The sequence below is a fragment of the Perissodus microlepis genome, chromosome 1 (genome assembly GCF_051167445.1).
Source record: "Perissodus microlepis isolate ML-2025 ecotype Zambia chromosome 1, ASM5116744v1, whole genome shotgun sequence".
Taxonomy (NCBI): Eukaryota; Metazoa; Chordata; class Actinopteri; order Cichliformes; family Cichlidae; genus Perissodus; species Perissodus microlepis.
Window position 1 is genome coordinate 13,521,710 of NC_140461.1, and position 19,971 is coordinate 13,541,680.

At 41.2% G+C, this 19,971-nt stretch overlaps 1 protein-coding gene across 1 annotated transcript in view; it reads right to left on the bottom strand.

The window, feature by feature from the left end:
- Positions 1-1,815: 1,815 nt before the first annotated feature.
- The window catches only part of LOC146393538 (b(0,+)-type amino acid transporter 1-like), a 28,970-nt gene continuing 10,814 nt past the window's right edge, over positions 1,816-19,971 (bottom strand). Inside the window, exons 4-12 of the mRNA XM_084930655.1 lie at positions 19,617-19,742; positions 19,404-19,503; positions 4,997-5,041; positions 4,777-4,900; positions 3,822-3,925; positions 3,505-3,601; positions 3,106-3,255; positions 2,515-2,689; positions 1,816-2,373 (exon numbers count right to left, since the gene is read on the bottom strand). Of these exons, the coding sequence (XP_084786781.1) occupies positions 2,312-2,373; positions 2,515-2,689; positions 3,106-3,255; positions 3,505-3,601; positions 3,822-3,925; positions 4,777-4,900; positions 4,997-5,041; positions 19,404-19,503; positions 19,617-19,742 (983 nt within the window). The 3' untranslated portion in view covers positions 1,816-2,311. The remainder of the gene's footprint in view (positions 2,374-2,514; positions 2,690-3,105; positions 3,256-3,504; positions 3,602-3,821; positions 3,926-4,776; positions 4,901-4,996; positions 5,042-19,403; positions 19,504-19,616; positions 19,743-19,971) is intronic.

The following is a 19,971-nucleotide window of genomic DNA, read 5'->3' on the forward strand; positions in this document are numbered from 1 at the left end:
ACCATATCAGAGCATATTTAAGCAGTTAAAGTAGCAAACAGATGAAAAAGACCAGAACGGTTATTTGCTGTAATCACAAACGTTTTATTTTTTTGTGTATTTCATGACCAATAAGATTAATAATTTCCTTAACCATCATGTAAACACAATACAGCCTCATTACAGTATAACTCAGGGGGGAAAGCATTGTTAAAAATGAATACACAAACATCTACAAATCTTTGATGTTTGGGAACAACAAGAAAAGTTACACATCTGCAAGGTCTTCATGTGCTTCAGTCATTTACAACACAATTAAAATGTTTACAATTCCCTTTGCTCAAGTGCTGATTCAAAATCCCAATAGGTTTACATGAAGTGATCTTTGACCAAATAAAAAACATTTTGCAGTGTGGCTAAATAAAACAGTTGCTCAATACAGTGATTGCTAAACTCAGCATTGAGCAATCACATCACGCCCTATGACAGCTGGGATAGGCTCCAGCGACCCCCGCTACCCTGAAAAGGATACGCGGAAGCGAATGGATGGATATATATATATATATATATATATATATATATATATATATATATATATATATATATGTGTGTGTGTGTGTGTGTGTGTATTAGGGGTGCAACGATACACAAAATTCACGGTTCGATATTTTTTCGATACAAAAAAATGTTCATGCTTTTTTAATTTGTCATTTATTAAAATTATAAATATATATTTTAACTCAAAGGTACAGTTTTTAAATTTAATGTTGCTGAAACAACAAAGTAATAAAAAAATGAAATCTATCTGATCGAGAAATCACTCATCTTTGGAAAAGAGAGTTTATTACAGAGAAATGGCTCTTTCCAAAATAAAAGCTATACTATACGCTTCTTCTGGGGTATACTCTCAGCAGCATATTAAACATATCAGGTCCCCATAAGGAGAATCATGTGCTAACAGCTGTCTAAATCAGCGGTCCCCAACCTTTTTTGCCCCACGGACCGGTTTATGCCCGACAATATTTTCACGGAGTGGCCTTTAAGGTGTCGCGGATAAATACAACAAAATAAAACTAGTACCGGTACCGAAAAAAGAAGATTTATTCATAACACACGTGAAAAGACCAAGGAAAACCGAGTTAAAGATAAAAACGATAACAAAATAACGCTGAAAACCGATAAAAACCCTGAAAACCATACATTTCACACCTGAGCCTCAACTCTCGCGGCCCGGTACCAAACGATTCACGGACCGGTACCGGTCCAAGGCCCGGGGGTTGGGGACCGCTGGTCTAAATGACTCGGGTAAAGTTTGTAGCATGCGTGCTTGTTGTTTTTGTCTGCTTCCACTTGTCTTTGCACTAGGATGATGTCGGCGTAAATGTGCAGTCATATTCGTTGTGTTCCCACTAGTGCTGTCAGCGTTAATCCCGTTAAAATGACGTTAACGGCATAACGAGGCAAATCTCCGTTAACGAGTTACCGCGGATCGCTCCGTGCGTGGGGCTGGATGGCGTCAACACGTTAACGAGCTAACTGCGCTAACGCACTAGTTCCCACCAATGTAATTGAGCATTGCCTGGCACATCTGACATATTGTTTTACTTTTGTCCATGACGCGCTTACCTTCAGGGTCATACGTCACATGAAAACCAAAATAGTTCCAAACGCCAGATCTGAATGAGGGTGGGGGAGGTTCAATTTCGGGTAGCATTGAGGCAGTTGCCATGTTGCAACACGCTTAGCTTCTGTCTCGCTTGCACTGCACTCAGTGGATCTGCGCTAGACAGTGCGGAGTAGTCAAGCGCAGATCCACTGAGCTCTCAACACAGACAGCATCGTCAGAAGAAAAGTTGATAAAATAAATAAAAAATTTTGTATTGCTCGATACATATGCGTACCAAACCGAAAGCACTGTATCAAACGGTTCAATAACGATACATGGATTGTTGCACCCCGAAATTATATATATATGCAGTATATATAAGTGTGTATGTGTCTGTGTGTGTCTGTGTGTGTGTGTATAGTTCACAAGTATATAATTTTTAGAAGTAAAAACAGATGAAAGCGTACCCTTTCATCTGTTTTTAGTTTATATTTCATATACTTCTGGAATATCCTGCAGATACTCCAACTGTATCCTGCAGTCATTATATATAAACACAATTTCTGAGCCCTGAACCAACAAATTTAAATTATTTCATTTCATCCTACTTTTGCAGAGAAGTGAGCTCTAAAATGTGGCGCTAACCCTTTGAGCACACTTCCTGTTTCCAAAACTAGACAGAACACTTTTCATTACCCTGTAGACACCGAAACACGTTATCCCTTCTCATTCAGTTTTCTCAGGAGGAGCTACATCCATTAGCAGCTGGAGATGCATAGTGATAGGCCCTATGAGGAAACAGAAGTTAGAGGTCAAATCAACACAAGCACTTAAGTAATCATCATTTCATATCCATATTTGATCATATGATTCTACATACTTCTCAACATATATATTTTAAATTTTTACAGTCAAAAATATAAACTTACTCATGATTTTGCGCCCCCAGTTCACTTTTCGGTAGACAAATGGGTAGTAAAGGATAAGACCACTGAAGATGAAGATGGTACAGTAAAGGTATTCCAGCTCTGGCTGATCAATGATGGGTGCCAAGACCAGGTAGCAGGACACCAGGACCATGATGCCTGCTAAGACCACCGGTATCTTCAAGGGAACAGAGAAGTACATAGGAAGTATTTGATTGTCTAATATTTGATGTAACACTTAAAAATAATAACTTTTACTACTACATTTTGAGACAAAGCTAAATATGGCTGACTAACAAATAAAACAGAAATTACTGTTGACTGCATAGACGAGTCAAAACAGGTAGAAATGTTTTCTAGAAAACTGATAAAATTTTCTAAAATCAAGTATATATTTGACTTTCTATTACTGATCATAACTATTCTGTTAACTAATAACTAGGTATTGTTAAAATAAATAAAATAAATCCTCATCTCAAGGCTTGATTGGGGTCATTTTTGTATGATGTGGTTTGTCAATCCAAATTAACAAGGCATCAAAATGAATAAAATGATCTTTTGTGCCAAACAGCATAAAAGATAAACTAGCCTCACCTTAACTGGTCTGTCCAGGTCCTTTCTAGTGAAGCGCATGACTATGAGAGCCAGTGCTGCCAGCCCATAGAAAAACCACTGAGCAAAGCTGAAGTAGTTAATGAGGGTGTTGATATCTGCTGGAATAATGTAGAAAATAGCCAAAACACCCTAAAACAGAGAAAAATTAAACAGTGAAATGCAATGTAGTGAAACAACACAGTGTATTGTTTATCTGAGAATCCATGTAAAATTTATAGGACTTGAAATGACACTGGTTTTTGGGCTCATTTAAAACTTTTACAATCTCTAATCAACACACCGTGAAAGGACATATAACATTTTAAACAATAGATGGCTGATCATCTGAGGCCAAATTAGAATGCATACAAAATGAGTCATTAAATGCGTAAGACTCACATTGAATATAAGAGCAGGAGCAGGAGTGTAGCGTTTCACATTAATGTAGGATAAGATTTTCACCATGTGTCCTTCTCTGCCAGATGCATAGACCAATCTGTAAAGCAAAAAACATTAGGTTTACATTATTAATTTTTTTCTTTTTCATTTTTCGTTCCATCCCCTTCAGGATTCTAACTTTCATTTTCAGATGTTGTTTCATTTTTACACATACATAAATATGCACTTCAAACCGCTCTAAAGCTACTGACAGAAATAATCTAGATTATGCCAAACTATCAGCATGACATGCAATATGTAATAGATGTCTCTTTTACCTGCCAGCAGTGAAGCAGCTTCCATTGGCAGAACCAAATGTTGAGAAGACAACAAAGAGAGGAACAATCCAAGATGCTGGGTAAAGGACTCTGTCTCCGAAAGTCTAAAAAAATACAAACTAATGTTTCAGAAAATACAAGGTATGAAAACAAGGGGCTATTATGCTCATTTACAACTGTCATAAATAAATAAAATTTAGGCATACTACATGTGGATTAATAACTAGGTCTTTTGGGGATGTTCTCATTTATGTCTGTCAAAATTTGATATCAGTAATAAGATATTACAGACTGAATTTAAATTTAAAAGTTAATGTCTCTCAGCTATTTTAACTTTCAATGATTGACAAAAGATATTTGTATTTGCTACTTGTTTTGACAGTAATTTAAGATATGAAGCTTGATTTTGACACTTTAATATCAATATTATTTATCACTATGTCTAATTTTCTATCTCCCACCAAAAAAGTAATACAATCTCTTCCTTTTATTACAGACAGTGTTGTAATAAAGCTCCTTGGTTGTTTGCATCCATCCTTTACATTACAGTTGTCTTGACCCTGCAGTCAGCTATTGTTGCAGAAAGCTTGTTTTGTACTCAGAGAAAACTTAGCTGTTTCCATTTTACAAGCGTGTCCATCTCACATTAATGGTGACTTAAGCTGGGCAAGCTGAGAAGTCAGCAGCTTTTTCAGGATCAACACAAAAATAAACCTTCTTTGATTTTGTCTTCACTTTTCTCGAAACCAAGCTTTTTTTCTTAAATTCTGAAACACATCATCCTTTCTATCCAGTTACTGTAACTGTCAAATACTTGAAACATCATACCTAAAAACTAATATTACTAGCTAGATAAAAATGGTTATCAGATTTGCAGTCACTAAGTAAACATTTGTTAAAGTATAGGTGAGTGAATGCCAGTAGCAAGATGCTTATTGACCAGTGTTATCCTTACCACAGCAACCGCTGGAGACAAAAGCAGTTCAGTTGTGGTCATAACAGTGAAGTAAGCAACATTGACCAAAACATAGCACACAGTAACCAAAGGAATCCCAATAACAATCGCCAGTGGCAAGTCCCTGAAATTAATCAACAAAAGAAAAAGTATTTTTTAAAAATTCAACGCCTTGTGAATTATTGCTTAACACTAGAGTTTCTTTAAGGCATGTTTTTACCTGAATGGGTCTCTTAGCTCTTCTGTGATGAAATTTAGTTGGTTCCTGTAAAAGTAATGAAATAGAAAATATATGATACATATTTCTCAGTAGAGTATTGGACTCAAATGTATATGCACATACTCAGTAACCCAGTTAAGTCCAGTTTTTCTGGCCTAATAAACAGGAAAAGAGTTAGCCTCTTCAGCATCTTCGGTAGCAGTAACTTATTCTTTTATGTCTTTTATGTTTTATTTGCCCTTTAAATACAACCTCAGATGAATGACACTAAATCATGTTTTCCATGGAAATTAAAAGGTTTAATACCAACCGGTGCTGCTAATAAACTACACTGCAGTGATCACTGGCAGTTTTGGCAGTTTTCTAGTCTGGATCATTCAGGTGTGTGTTAAGACAGGCAAGGGGGAACAGTGTTGGGGAGCAACGGAATACATGTGCCACTGTTACGTATTTAAAATACAAAATATGAGTAACTGTATTCCGTTACAGTTACCGTTTAAAAAGGTGGTATTCAGAATACAGTTCAAGGCTCGCAAAATTTCAAAATCTCTGGTAGCCCTTCGGGCAGGCATTCTTCAGTTTTTGGTAGCCCAAAATAAATTTAAGTAGCCCGAATAAAAAAGAAATCAATTTTTTTATGTTTTGTTTCCGTTACAATATTATACATTAAAGTATAATATTGCAACAGAAACAAAAATTAATCAAAAAAATTGTTAAAATGCAAATCACAACAACTGTATAAAAATTACAACCATCAACTCAAATACTTGGTTCAAATTGAACAGAAATTTCTATGAAGAATTTCTTGTAAGAACTGTGTAGAACATGAATCAGTCTGTGTCAGATCCTGAATCTGAAATTTCCAATGAAGTCACAGGTAAGAGGCAAGTGGAACCAAGATCTAGGCCATTTGCTTTTTGAAGTTTGCAAAGACTGCTAAATTTTGCCAATGGTAGTTCACTCTTTGCAATATAGCACGCTGTTCTAAACAGCTTTTTCAGGAGTTCTTGTTGTGCTTGATTTATTTTTAGTATGTTTTTTTGCAATTGCTGTTTGTTCTGGGAAAGATACTGCAGACTGGGCAATAATGCATTTCTTGCATTTCTCATGGGTTCTGATGGGGTCTTTCTTAAAATTACTGGTCCCAGTAACAAAGGCGCTTGTCGACTCAGAAATCAAATGAAACTCACAACACGCCTGGCAGAACATCATGTTATTTATGTCTGTGAAGGTTCTCAGTCATCCAGGTCATCGTAGTGACTCCAAACTTGGAGTAATTAGGACCCTACACCACCGGGCAGAACATGTTCCCTCTAAGCCTGAAGGAAAAAAGAAGGAACACACACATGTAAAGGAAGCACTCAAAACGTGCGGCTAGCCTAAATGGGCGTTCTTAAAGTCAGCAAAGAGGCACAGAAAAGAAGACCAGACACCAACGAGGGAGGATAAGAAGGACAGACGCAACAACATTGTCATCCCCTATGTAGCTGGTGTATCAGAAAAACTTAGGAGAGTTTTCTCCAAGCATGACATCCCGGTGCATTTCAGACCCAGCAACACGCTCAGACAAAAACTGGTTCACCCGAAAGACAAAACGCCAAAACACAGACTTAACAATGTGGTGTATGCTGTACAGTGCAGCGAGGAATGCCCAGACCTCTACATTGGAGAGACCAAACAGCCACTTCACAAGCGCATGGCACAACACAGAAGAGCCACCTCCACAGGACAAGACTCAGCAGTCCATCTGCATCTTAAGGATAAAGGACACTCTTTCGAGGATGCCAGTGTTCACATTTTGGACAGAGAGGACAGATGGTTTGAAAGAGGAGTGAAAGAAGCCATCTATGTCCACTGTGAGCGACCATCTTTGAACAGAGGCGGGGGTTTACGACACCAACTCTCTGCCATCTATAATCCAGTTTTGAGATCCCTTCCCAGACGCCTTAACGCCCACTCACATCCTGGGCCATCTGACCTCAGGAATTCGCATGATAAGGTGGGGCCAGGTTTCACAATGAACACACCCGAAACTCTGGCTGATTGGGACCCACACCCAGTTTCACACCTTGGCTCAGGCGATTAGAGGATCATCAGGGGGTCCTTTTGTCCCTCTGTGGGGGGATACTCCCACTAGGTTTATATCTGGGACTCTCCACCATTTGACCTTAGAACTGAAGAAGCTTCTCGGATGAGAGGTGAAACGTCTTCAAGTAACTTAAAGAAGTCCAGACGCTTTTCTTTGCAAGCTCCTTTGATCATGTTATTTAGCTTGTCATATTCCAGCCACAGAAATTCTTTTGTCCATGAAACCAAAAAAGCTGCGCTTTCTTTTTGCCTCATAGTCTGATTTGTCATAACTTTTCCGTTTTGTGGTAGGCTTTTCTTTGGCTGCCCCTTCTTCACCCTGACCTGTCTTATTTGGCTGAGCAGAACTAAAATACCAGCGTAAATCCTGCTGCTTTTACACACGTACTTACATAACGGTCAGCGATTCTTTGCGCACTCAACCTCTCACATGTTTAAGCTTGCTGCGAGAGATTTCACTTGTCGCGTTTGAATAGTAAGCTAATGAGTGATAAGACGATGTCAGAGGAATTGGTGCGCAATTAATCGTCACTCACCAATCAGTGCTGCTGCTCTCTGCACACCGTTCGCGCAATTGCAAAATGAAAGTGAAAGCAAAAAACAAGCGCAAATTCAAACGCGATTTCAATATGTCACATATTGACAGTGTTGGGGAGTAACGGAATACATGTACCGCCGTTACGTATTTAAAATACAAAATATGAGTAACTGTATTCCATTACAGTTACTGTTTAAAAAGGTGGTATTTAGAATACAGTTACTTTGTTGAAATAAATGGATTACACGGCGGTACTTTCCTGTTTCATATTGTGGCGGGTCAGGACTGTTTGGGTTTTGTTTGACAGCTACGTTCCGTAGTTCCAGGCGGCAGCGTTGCGGTTGCCATGGTTACAGGGTGACGCTCTCGCTCTGCGTGTTTCCTGGGTGAGAGAGCGCCTTTTTGTTGTTGTTGTTGTTGTTGTGCTAAGCTAATAGGCAGAATGTAGCCTCATGGGCAGTGTAGTCCGTGCTGCAGGGAGAATGGACTGCCATACTCATTATGTGTCTGTAAGCGCGAGGTGGGAGAAAAAGGAGAGTGGAAAAGTACAAGCTGTCATCGAGCAAAAACAGGAGCTGGAAGCATGTAAATATAATAATAACCACTGCAGCCAAGAAGAGTGCCTGACGAGCCCAGTTGTAAGTAAGCTATTAAAACTCGACTGTACGCTGTGTTCCTGTTTTCCTCCGAAACAATAAGTTCCGTTGGAGCAACCTTTCAACACCTCTCTCTGTCTCTCGCAAGCAGAGTTGACCCACACAACAAAGTAAAGCTATTTTTCGGCTACGAGCCCCACACGGAACCATATTAGTCAGAGGTCCCTTTACTACAGGTTCGGAGCCGCGGACCTTCAGTAATAGTAATAAATCACACAGCAATAGTACATTCATGTAGTTGTAAAATGCATGATAATATGTTAAGTAATCCAAAGTATTCAGAATACGTTACTCTCATTGAGTAACGTAACGGAATACGTTACAGAATACATTTTAGGGCATGTATTCTGTATTCTGTAATGGAATACATTTTAAAAGTAACCTTCCCAACACTGCATATTGACAGTGGCTCATCGATGCCAATGACATAATTACTCAACTACATTGGCGAAAGAATGCAAAAGCATAGACATATATTTTCCTTCCTATGATAGCCCGACGGGCAGGGCTGAGTTAGATTTTGGTAGCCCGACTGGAAAAATCGCTAGCCCCGGGACGTCGGGCTAGCGATTTTGCGAGCCCTGCTGTTACTTTGCTAAAATAAAGGGATTACACCACAGTCTTTTCCTGTTTCATATGTTAAGGCCAGACCTTCCCAAAGTGTGGGGCCCGCCCCCTAGGGGGGGCGCAGAGCCATTGCAGGGGGGGCGCGGAATGAAAAGGGGGGGGTAACAAAACGCTTGGACACTGCTAGCACGGGGCCCACAGAAACGCAAAGCAGGAGATGAAGCATCTAGTGATGGGATTTCCGGCTCTTTTTAGAGATCCGGCTCTTTCGGCTCGGCTCACTAAAAAGAGCCGGCTCTTTTGGCTCCGAACCGGCTCTTCGGGTTGTTTTGTTGCTTTAATTAATTTATTATTAACAATAATATGAAATTATGCACGAAAGGAATTACTAATGTAAAAAAAAGTGGTTTTATTTATATATGTTTATATATAAATATATACAATGGCCCCTAGAGAGAAAACGCATACAAACTCCAAAAAGCACGTACAAACTCCAAAACACATTTCTAGCGTTAACTGAACTTCCAAAACAGAGCTACCTAGATCACTTAAATTACACAATTGAAAGCATATGTGTATTGTTTGTGTATTTCTACACAAGCACTCATATATATTCAAATAATTAAAAAAAAAGTTCATTTACCTGTTACTACCACACACCAAATCCGGTCGTTGGTACTTGCTGGCTTGTGTAGCCTCTAGGTAACAAAAGCTCAACACTGGGCGTAGCATTCTGGAGCACTTCTGTTGTGTTTTGTACGTGTTTTGGAGTTTTTACGTGCTTCTGAGTTTTTACGTGTTTTGGAGTTTTTACGTGCTTCAGGGTTTGTACGTGTTTTGGAGTTTGTATGTGCTTTGTCTCTAGGGGCCACCGTAAATATACTTTTATTTATTCACTCCACATAAAATGTAATAAATAAATCATATAATACAAAAACCAACTGGTCACAGTTCAACTTTTAACTATTTAAATTTTCAGCTTTTTCCTTTTAAACAAATTTAAAGTGAAACAACACAAAACACTGCAAACCACAACACAATTAAATATAAATTAAAATATGAAAACAAAAAGAAGATGCACATTCTCTGTCATATAGGCCTGCATGAATAAACTTTCTGAATCCTTTATCTGCAACTGAAAATAGTTGTGGATGATTACTATACCTTTCTAATGTGATGTTGTTGTCCCTGGCTCTCTTTCCCTCCAGCTCTGTTCCTGTGCTACTGTGAGTGTAACTACCACCCCTCCCCCCTCTTCCCAGCGCAAAGCACAAGGATCGCATGCAGAGTGAAGCGAAAAAAGTGCGAAAGAGAGGGAGAGAAAAAGAGAAAAAAAAAAAAAAACACGGCTCAAGATAAGGAGCCGGCTCGCATCGTTCACGTCAAAGACCCTGCTCTAAGAGCCATTTCGTTCGCGAACGACACATCACTAGAAGCATCGCTGAATATGTTTCCAAACCAACTTCATTCTAAGCCAAAGACTAGAAAATATGGTGAAGCATATCTTCCCTTTGGTTTCACCTGCACAAGTGCCAAGGTAGGTCTCCCCTGCAGAATTGGTTTTCCCTGTGTCGGGAGCAGCTGGGCTGTTCAAATCACAGACAAACAGTATCCCACAGTTGTTTATGTTTTTAAACCCATTTTTCACAGAGAGGCATTTTTTGAGAAATGTATTGATAGCAATGTTGAATATTATTACACATGAAAAAAAAAAAAACTACACGTAAAATAATCACACCATTACGCCTCTGCCTTTCTAAATGGAGGGACATTAACTGCGTGTGTATATGTAAGCATGTAAAACCTGAAGATAGTCAGATTAACAGTATTTTGTCTCTATCTGCTATTCTGCAATTCATCTCATGTAAACAATAACGTGCGCACAGCGTGACGTGAAAAAGGCACATACCTTTGACGTTGCCTGACGAACTCTGTATTCCTCATCCACACGTAAACGCAAAAAAGGAGTTAAAAAAAATCTCCGTTTTCGGTGATTCGAAATGCCGTTTACGTGTGGACGAAACAGCTGCGTTTTCAAAAATACCCGTGTAGGTGTGGACGTAGCCTAAAAGAGTTAGTAGTTTATTTTATTACTACCTGTCATTTATTTTCGTTGTGCTGACTTTTTACAGTCAGTTATAATAACTGGTACTGCGTACTAGCTAGCATGACGGAGTTTCTATACAGCTGGGTGGGTGCTGTGATGTTACTGATAGTGAACTTTATTTTATTCATAAGGTTAGTTAGTATAGTTGCCAGCCATCCCATAAAAAACAGAATCGTCTCTTATTCAGAGAAAATATTACGCGTTTCGTATTGAGCTAAGAAGGAACACAGTTTGTCCCATACTTCAGCTAGAATGGAAAAAGACACAAAGCTGGAGTTATTCTGTGTCTTTACGCTGTCAGCTGCCTCTTCTTCTCTCATTCTCCCCCCTCCCTCTCCTGTTACTACTTCAATCATGAAACTGATCAATGATCAGCTGATCGGCTTTTCTCTCTTGTTGGCTTATCGCCCACTTTGCGCCAGAAAGAGGAAACCAGCGGATGTCGCGCTAAACAACAGCAGCACGTTTAAGCTTGATCAGCTGTTGTTAGAATTTATTTAATATTAATTTCCAGTATCAGCTGATGTTTGCTGGAGCCACAGCTGTAAAAGCTGCTGGTCATGATATCGGTTTGGATATGTGGTGAGAGGGAAACATGAAGATGAAACCAGCAGATGTCCTTACTGAATCATCAGAGCTGAACAGGTGATGGAGAAACAGGTTTACCTTTTAGGCGACATGAATGAGTTGAAGGGAAGCTATGAACTGTTTCCGAGAGACAAATAACATCAGGATCCTTTTCTAAGTAGCTGACAGCTGGTAACTGTGCAGGGGCGGGTCTAGCAAAGTTTTGCCAGGGGGCAGGGTAGGGCAATAACAGGGAAAGGAGGTACAAAGAAATACTTTTCTGTCACGATCCTGGGTCTTTTGACCCAGCGTTTTGAGTTTTAGTTTATGTTTAAGCCCTTCAGGTTTTCTAAGTTCATTTTTTATCATGCCTAGGTTGTTCTAGTTCTTTGTTATTAGATTTCCCTTGTGTCTTCCACCCCTGTTAAGTCTCCCTTGCCCTTCATGTGTTTCATGTCTGTGTCTTACGTTGTCAAGTTCAGGTTGTCATGTCTGCGTCTTAGGTTTCCTGTTTTATTTTGAAAGTCCAGTTTTCATGTCATTGTGTTTGAATTTACATTTCCTGTGCATCGTTATGTTCATCCTTGTCAGCTGTTTCCTCATGTGTCTCGACTTCCCCTGATCACCTCATGTGTGTATTTAAGTCCTCTGTTTTCTATGTTTCGTTGTCAGGTCGTCTGTTTGCATCCCCATAGTGTTTCGTCATAGTTTACTCAGTGTTCATAGTTTGTCATAGCATTTTCTCTGAGTTTCTTAGTCCTTTAGTTTTCTGAGTGTTCACAGTTTTCTTAGTTTTCATAGCTTCATGCTTTTTCATGTGCCAACATCCAAATAAAGGATCGTCTTCTGTTCAGCCAGCAACTCCACCTTTCAGTGTCTGCTTCTGGGTCCTGTAAACTAAACTTATCGGCGCACCCCGCCGTGACAGAACGACCTGACCATGTCGGACCCAGCGACACATAGTAGAGACGTAATCCGAGCAGTGGAGTCGTTATGCTGCCAGTGGAGGCAAAGCTCTAGAGAAGAGGAGAGGGAGGAGTTACTTCACTCGTTGCGGGTAAGCGTCAAGGTTTTTTCATGGTTATGGGAAGCGCTACCCCCTCTGATCTCAGACTACCTCCGCACCATCCTCCAACCCCGTCCACGGCAGCATCAGTGGCCCAGTGTGCGGGCTGCATCACCACAGCCCCGCGGCTGCGCAGCCTCCCCTCCGCCTGCTGTAAGCGTGCGAGTCGGCACGCTGAAGTTCGCCACAGCGCCACACTCTTCTGCGCCGGCGCCACCCCTCAGCTCGCCGGTTTCCACTTCGCTATCACAGCTCAGTCGTTCACCCTCGCCGCCTCGACCGGACTACCCGTCTCCTGCTTCTTATCTGGCACGGATGTGGTCGGAAGACGAGGAGCCGGTCGCCACAGAAATTCAAGTTTCGTCCACGACCGCTTCAAAAAGGAAGTGGCGTTCACGTCGCCGTCGCTCATTGCTACGGCATGTCTCGCCCTCCACTGAGCAACACGAGGATGCTGTGGAGGTCATGGACTTCGACCTCGAGGAGCGGCAGCACACTGCATGTGCTCAACTGGAGGAAGAGCTCCGGTGGAAGCCGTGGCTCACTCCCAACTATGAAGAGATCTTCCGGGGAACTCGCCTGGCTCTCGGGGGTCCCCTGAGCTTCCAGGAACTCTCACCTACCACTCCATCAGCACCCAGTTCCCCAGCCTCTGCGATGCCGCCCGGCGCGCATGAGGCGCCGCTGTCTGGTTCATCGGAAACTACAATCAAGAAGAAACGGCGTTTCCCCTGTTTCGTGTTTTACTGTTAGCAAAAATAAAGACACTGTTTCAGAATTAGCCAGTGCTAACTGTAGGCTGAGTAATGCACTGCTAACCGAGCCACAGCCTAGAGATTTTGTCCCAAAGATAATCATGGACAAACCTAGTAATCTTGCAGGGACCTCTGACGCTACACTTAGATTGAAAGAGACCTCCACAGACCTTAATGCTAATTGTGTGGGGAGAGGGGTGGAGGTGTTTTCTCCTGTGTCATTTAATGTGCCTGGAGTCCCATCAAAGACTGAGTTACCTGTGGCTAATGTAACACTGATGTGTTTCAAATACTCCAAGATCAAAAGGTACTTCACCCAAATTTGATGCAAAAGAGCTCAATGATTTGGACCAGTAGGTTCGGCTACGTACAGGAGAGGCAAACTGAATGAGACTCAGGCAACTGTGAGTTTTGAAAAATGCCGGCTTTGTATTTTTCTTTTCACCCAGAAAAGAAAATAAAAGAAAATATGACAACCATACAAAACATTACAAATAAAAGTGTCTCTTTTTGGTACCAGTATTTTCCTCAGTGACAACCCTGTGGCACAATCACAGTAATCACTTTAAAAAAAATAAACCTTACCTGGGTGCACCCTTCTAGATGTACAAAGTTCACGTTCAAAATGAACCACAATCTCAATTACCAAGATCCAAATGACAACATTTGTTTGTATCTTCATAGACTTTGTTAACAAATTGCAACAATTATTAAGCTGGAGAAATAGATCCAACCGCCCACACCCACTTCCCTTCCTGTTTGTGGGATGTATAGAGTCCGTAAAAAGTCCTTAAAATAAACCGTCCGTAAGTCCAGGGGGATGTGTGTGAAGAAGGGGAACAACAAGTTCAAAGTGGCGTGGTGTGTTTCTGTTTTGTTGCAGCTGGCCTACCACACTGCTGTGCAGCACAGAACAAAGTCAGTTGGTCCTTCAACGGGGTTGGCTCGCCATCGATTACAGGATCCGTTGCAATGCATCAAAAGGAAGATACAAAGGGAAACAAAAAAAAAACCTGACCTGTCAACGACAGTGTCATAGGACATATTAAGTTCCTTATATAATCACAGTTCAAAGTCCTATCACCTAAAATGTATTATTTGCAACGTTACCCATGTTACAAATTGAAAATAAACAGTAAAACACACAAACTGTGCATTTGCTTCAAATGCTGTTTTTTCAGTAAATTGAATAAAGTTTTCCACAAAATATTTTTTTAAACAATTATCCAATAAACACTGGAACATTTTGCTTGCAAAGAACTCATGAAAAGCACAGATAAACAATGAACTATTAAAATACTTTGCTCACCGATCTCAGAAAAGAAAGGCGGAGCAGCGCGAGATGGCGCAGGAATGATGAAATGGCGTCGTCTCAAACTCCCGACCTTCGTCGACCAAACAATGTAAAAGGAACCAGCTAGTTACTTGTCTTAGCAGTACACATACAATAAAACAATCTTTCATAAGCAGCGAGTGCTAACTCTCCCGTTTATATTAATTTTTTTCCCATACCTCGTTTCAGTAAATCGCTGTGTCTTTTTCCTCGCTAGCGTGCTCATGGAGAGTTTGCGAGAGAGAGAGAGAGAGGAGGAAAAGCCTGTGCTCTCTCAGTCAGAGATGGCAGGCGGGGCCCTGCACCACGTTTCAGCAGCTCATTGGCTTAGAGCAACTCACGCCTACACCAGAGCAGTTAACTCTTTAACTGCTGCACCTATGGCTTATTCACTATAAACAGAGTGTACTGCTAAGATTAATGGTCCTTTTTTCATTTTGGTATATTTTATCCAAGCCATCCTTAAATATGGGTTACACTAACACCTCCCTTCCTGAGTCTGCTCTGCTCACCAACGAGCTACTTAAAGTAGGCCCCCGTGCTTTCATAGCAAGTAAGGATATTTTAGAGGAGGAGGGTCATGACGTAAAGTATAAAAGGACTGAGTGTGAGATGATGTGTGATCATGTTTTGCCTGCTGCTCCTATTTTCAATTAACTTAAAACTGAAAAAGCTGATCATGAACTCACGTTGAAACTTAAAGATGACAACATGGATTCAAATCAGGGTAACATGAACTGTGAAATGTCCCAACCTGAATCCTGTTTTCCTCACAATCGTGAGCAGGGTGTTTTTGGACTGTTTACCTCCAGCACTGCCACCTCCAATCAGAAGATTGAGGCTGAGACCAGGGGATACAATTCTACTGTTAATGAACATGTGGTGTCCCCTCACGGAGTTAACTTGACACAATTCTCCTGTGTTTCTGTGAGCACATTATTAGACAAGGTTTTGAGTTCCAAGGATAATGTTACCACCAGCACACAGCCTAAAATGTCACCTGTCTCAGCTAAGGGTGCTAGCACAGCATTATCTGTACCCATTTTTCCATACACTCTACATAACACCCTTGAGTTACAGTCCACCTCAAGCGTGGTTCCAAGTCAATGTACCACTTACCGCTATCATGCTGGTCAGTTCTCATCAACCAGATTCATACCCGAATATTTCATGTTTGCCCAGGAGCTTATCCATGAAGGTTTAAGTCATGTTTTTGTGGGTAATATTGTAATCCTTGTTTTCCCTGTGGCTAACCCAGCTTATCTGGGCCATAAAGATATGTCATTGATTGAGACTGAAAGGAGGAATGTAGAAACAGGGCTTTCTGTTTTAGAGCCTATTATGACAGCCAACATGAGTCTTGAAGTGAATGAGCTGGTCCCTGCCTCAGGACATCTACCACCTGTTTGCTTCTGGACTGATAACTGTAAGCTGTCATGTGAACGCAGCCAGCATCTCTCTTCGTCAGCTGGGGGGCCCGAGGAGCCCGTCCAGCCTCATGCCTCGTCAGCTGGAGGGCCCGAGGAGCCCGTCCAGCCTCATGCCACGTCAGCTGGAGGGCCCGAGGAGCCCGTCCAGCCACCACCTGCGGCTGCCTCGCCTGGTCCAGCTTCAGCCTCAGCTTCTGCTTCGCCTGGTCCAGCTTCAGCTTCAGCCTCAGCTTCTGCTTCGCCTGGTCCAGCTTCAGCCTCAGCCTCAGCTTCTGCTTCGCCTGGTCCAGCTTCAGCCTCAGCCTCAGCTTCTGCTTTGCCTGGTCCAGCTTCAGCTTCAGCCTCAGCTTCTGCTTCGCCTGGTCCAGCTTCAGCTTCAGCCTCAGCTTTGCCTGGTCCAGCTTCAGCTTCAGCCTCAGTTTCTGCTTCGCCTGGTCCATAAAAATGAAAAATCACCATCGGCCCACTGGGCAAATGCCCCAATGGCCAGTCCAGCTATGCGGTCAGCTAGTGGGTAACAGGCATCTCCGAAAACATTAGAGCACTTATGCAAATATGTGATGTCTTGATAAATCAAGCAGATATTTCAAGTTTACACAGCACTACAGGGAGTGCAGAATTATTAGGCAAGTTGTATTTTTGAGGAATAATTTTATTATTGAACAACAACCATGTTCTCAATGAACCCAAAAAACTCATTAATATCAAAGCTGAATGTTTTTGGAAGTAGTTTTTAGTTTGTTTTTAGTTTTAGCTATTTTAGGGGGATATCTGTGTGTGCAGGTGACTATTACTGTGCATAATTATTAGGCAACTTAACAAAAAACAAATATATACCCATTTCAATTATTTATTTTTACCAGTGAAACCAATATAACATCTCCACATTCACAAATATACATTTCTGACATTCAAAAACAAAACAAAAACAAATCAGCGACCAATATAGCCACCTTTCTTTGCAAGGACACTCAAAAGCCTGCCATCCATGGATTCTGTCAGTGTTTTGATCTGTTCACCATCAACATTGCGTGCAGCAGCAACCACAGCCTCCCAGACACTGTTCAGAGAGGTGTACTGTTTTCCCTCCTTGTAAATCTCACATTTGATGATGGACCAGAGGTTCTCAATGGGGTTCAGATCAGGTGAACAAGGAGGCCATGTCATTAGTTTTTCTTCTTTTATACCCTTTCTTGCCAGCCACGCTGTGGAGTACTTGGACGCATGTGATGGAGCATTGTCCTGCATGAAAATCATGTTTTTCTTGAAGGACGCAGACTTCTTCCTGTACCACTGCTTGAAGAAGGTGTCTTCCAGAAACCGGCAGTAGGACTGGGAGTTGAGCTTGACTCCATCCTCAACCTGAAAAGGCCCCACAAGCTCATCTTTGATGATACCAGCCCAAACCAGTACTCCACCTCCACCTTGCTGGCGTCTGAGTCGGACTGGAGCTCTCTGCCCTTTACCAATCCAGCCAAGGGCCCATCCATCTGGCCCATCAAGACTCACTCTCATTTCATCAGTCCATAAAACCTTAGAAAAATCAGTCTTGAGATATTTCTTGGCCCAGTCTTGACGTTTCAGCTTGTGTGTCTTGTTCAGTGGTGGTCGTCTTTCAGCCTTTCTTACCTTGGCCATGTCTCTGAGTATTGCACACCTTGTGCTTTTGGGCACTCCAGTGATGTTGCAGCTCTGAAATATGGCCAAACTGGTGACAAGTGGCATGTTGGCAGCTGCACGCTTGACTTTTCTCAGTTCATGGGCAGTTATTTTGCGCCTTGGTTTTTCCACACGCTTCTTGCGACCCTGTTGACTATTTTGAATGAAACGCTTGATTGTTCGATGATCACGCTTCAGAAGCTTTGCAATTTTGAGACTGCTGCATCCCTCTGCAAGATATCTCACTATTTTTGACTTTTCTGAGCCCGTCAAGTCCTTCTTTTGACCCATTTTGCCAAAGGAAAGGACGTTGCCTAATAATTATGCACACCTGATATAGGGTGTTGATGTCATTAGACCACACCCCTTCTCATTACAGAGATGCACATCACCTAATATGCTTAATTGGTAGTAGGCTTTCGAGCCTATACAGCTTGGAGTAAGACAACATGCATGAAGAGGATGATGTGGACAAAATACTCATTTGCCTAATAATTCTGCACTCCCTGTATCCTTGCCTGAAAATATCGTAAAAGTTTATTTTGTGACCCAGAAAGAGTAATATTTCAAACTCCGCCACTCTGTGTTCCTCCGCCACTGCCTCGTTTGAGTTTTGGACGAAATGGATTCTGGGATATTGCATTTCGTCATTTTGAGCTGATTGGGGACCAAAACAGACTTGCATCCAAGTCTGTGATTGGCTGGTTTTGTGGCACAAATATAATGGTATACAGAAAGAGTTGAGCGCGCACGGGCAGAAATGTTGAAAGAGCAAGCAACACATTGCGAGCAAGCGCAAATGCAAAAACTGAGCAAGAGGGGCTGCTATTGTGTGTGTGTATGGATAATAGCAAACACTGAAATACATTTTTTGCACGCAGCAATGAATTTTGTTCTCTCAAATTTAGCTTTTCTTCGCTCAAAATAAATTTCTCCTCAAAATGCGACACTTGCACCTGCAAAGTTTTTTTTACGTGCGCTCAGAATACTGGCACAAAAATAACGCCATAGTTATGTGTCTGTGAGCGCCAGGGAGGGAGAAAAAGGAGAGTGGAAAAGTACGAGCTGTCACCGAGCAGAAGTGTGTGTGTGTGTGTGTGTGTGTGTGTGTGTGTGTGTGGGGGGGGGGGTCATTTGAGGTTGTAATTTAATGGTTCTAGATCTAGTAAGATCTAGATGATCTTTTGCTCATCTCCTGTTATGTAAAACCTTAGAAAGAGGGTACACTTTTTCACATGCTTGTACTAGCAATGTAATGCAGAAATGCATAACTAAAAACAACATACTCAACCAGTACATCAGCTGTAATTGTATAGAAAGCTAAAATAGTTTCACAGGTTCATCATCAAGGCCCACGTTTCTACCTGGGCCTTGATGGTTATGGTATCTGCTTACTAAAAATATTTTAGTGTAATTTGTTGAATACTGCCTGATCTGGATACATCAGTAAGGTTATCTGAGATAAAATGCAAGCAGATTGAAGTATGTCATTTTTGAAAACAAAGATGTAAAAGAGTTTTGTTCTTTTCTTTTCTGAATGCTGAGGATGGTTACAGTGCCCCTTATTTGAATTCAGAAGAGCAGTACTCATCATATTATCACATATAGCCTGAGAAAGTATGAAACCATGTAAATAATTACCATCCATCATAAGCCCAAAGCCCATTATAAAATGCAAGTCCAATTGCTCCAAAAGATGTTGCAGTGCCATCAAAAGCATTTGAAAAATTCTCTGTTTTTCCTAGACACAAATACATAATATACAATAATGTTAGTGGTTAAACATTGGTTAACATTTATTAACACAAACATTTAAAGACAGAGTTGTATGTAAAGATCTATAAGAAGACTGACCTTGTGCCAACAGAACGATTCCTGCTCCAACTATGACAAGAATGATTACAAGTTTGGCTGCAGTAAAGAAGTTCTGCACATAACTTGCCAGTTTGACACTTAAACAGTTGATGGATGTGATGATCACTGCAAAAAAACAGAAAATGTAATCATATATTTTCCCACCTATACATTTATAATTAAACACATTTTTCGAAGAAGACTTGGTATTAGGGGGTTAGTTTATCTGATAATTCTAAATTGCCCAAAGGTGTGAATGTGAGTGCGAATGCACGTGGAGCAAGCAGCGGCAACTGTAGAGACTTCAGGACCAGACTGAGTATTGACATAGGTGTTGGAGAGGTTGTTGAGGGTC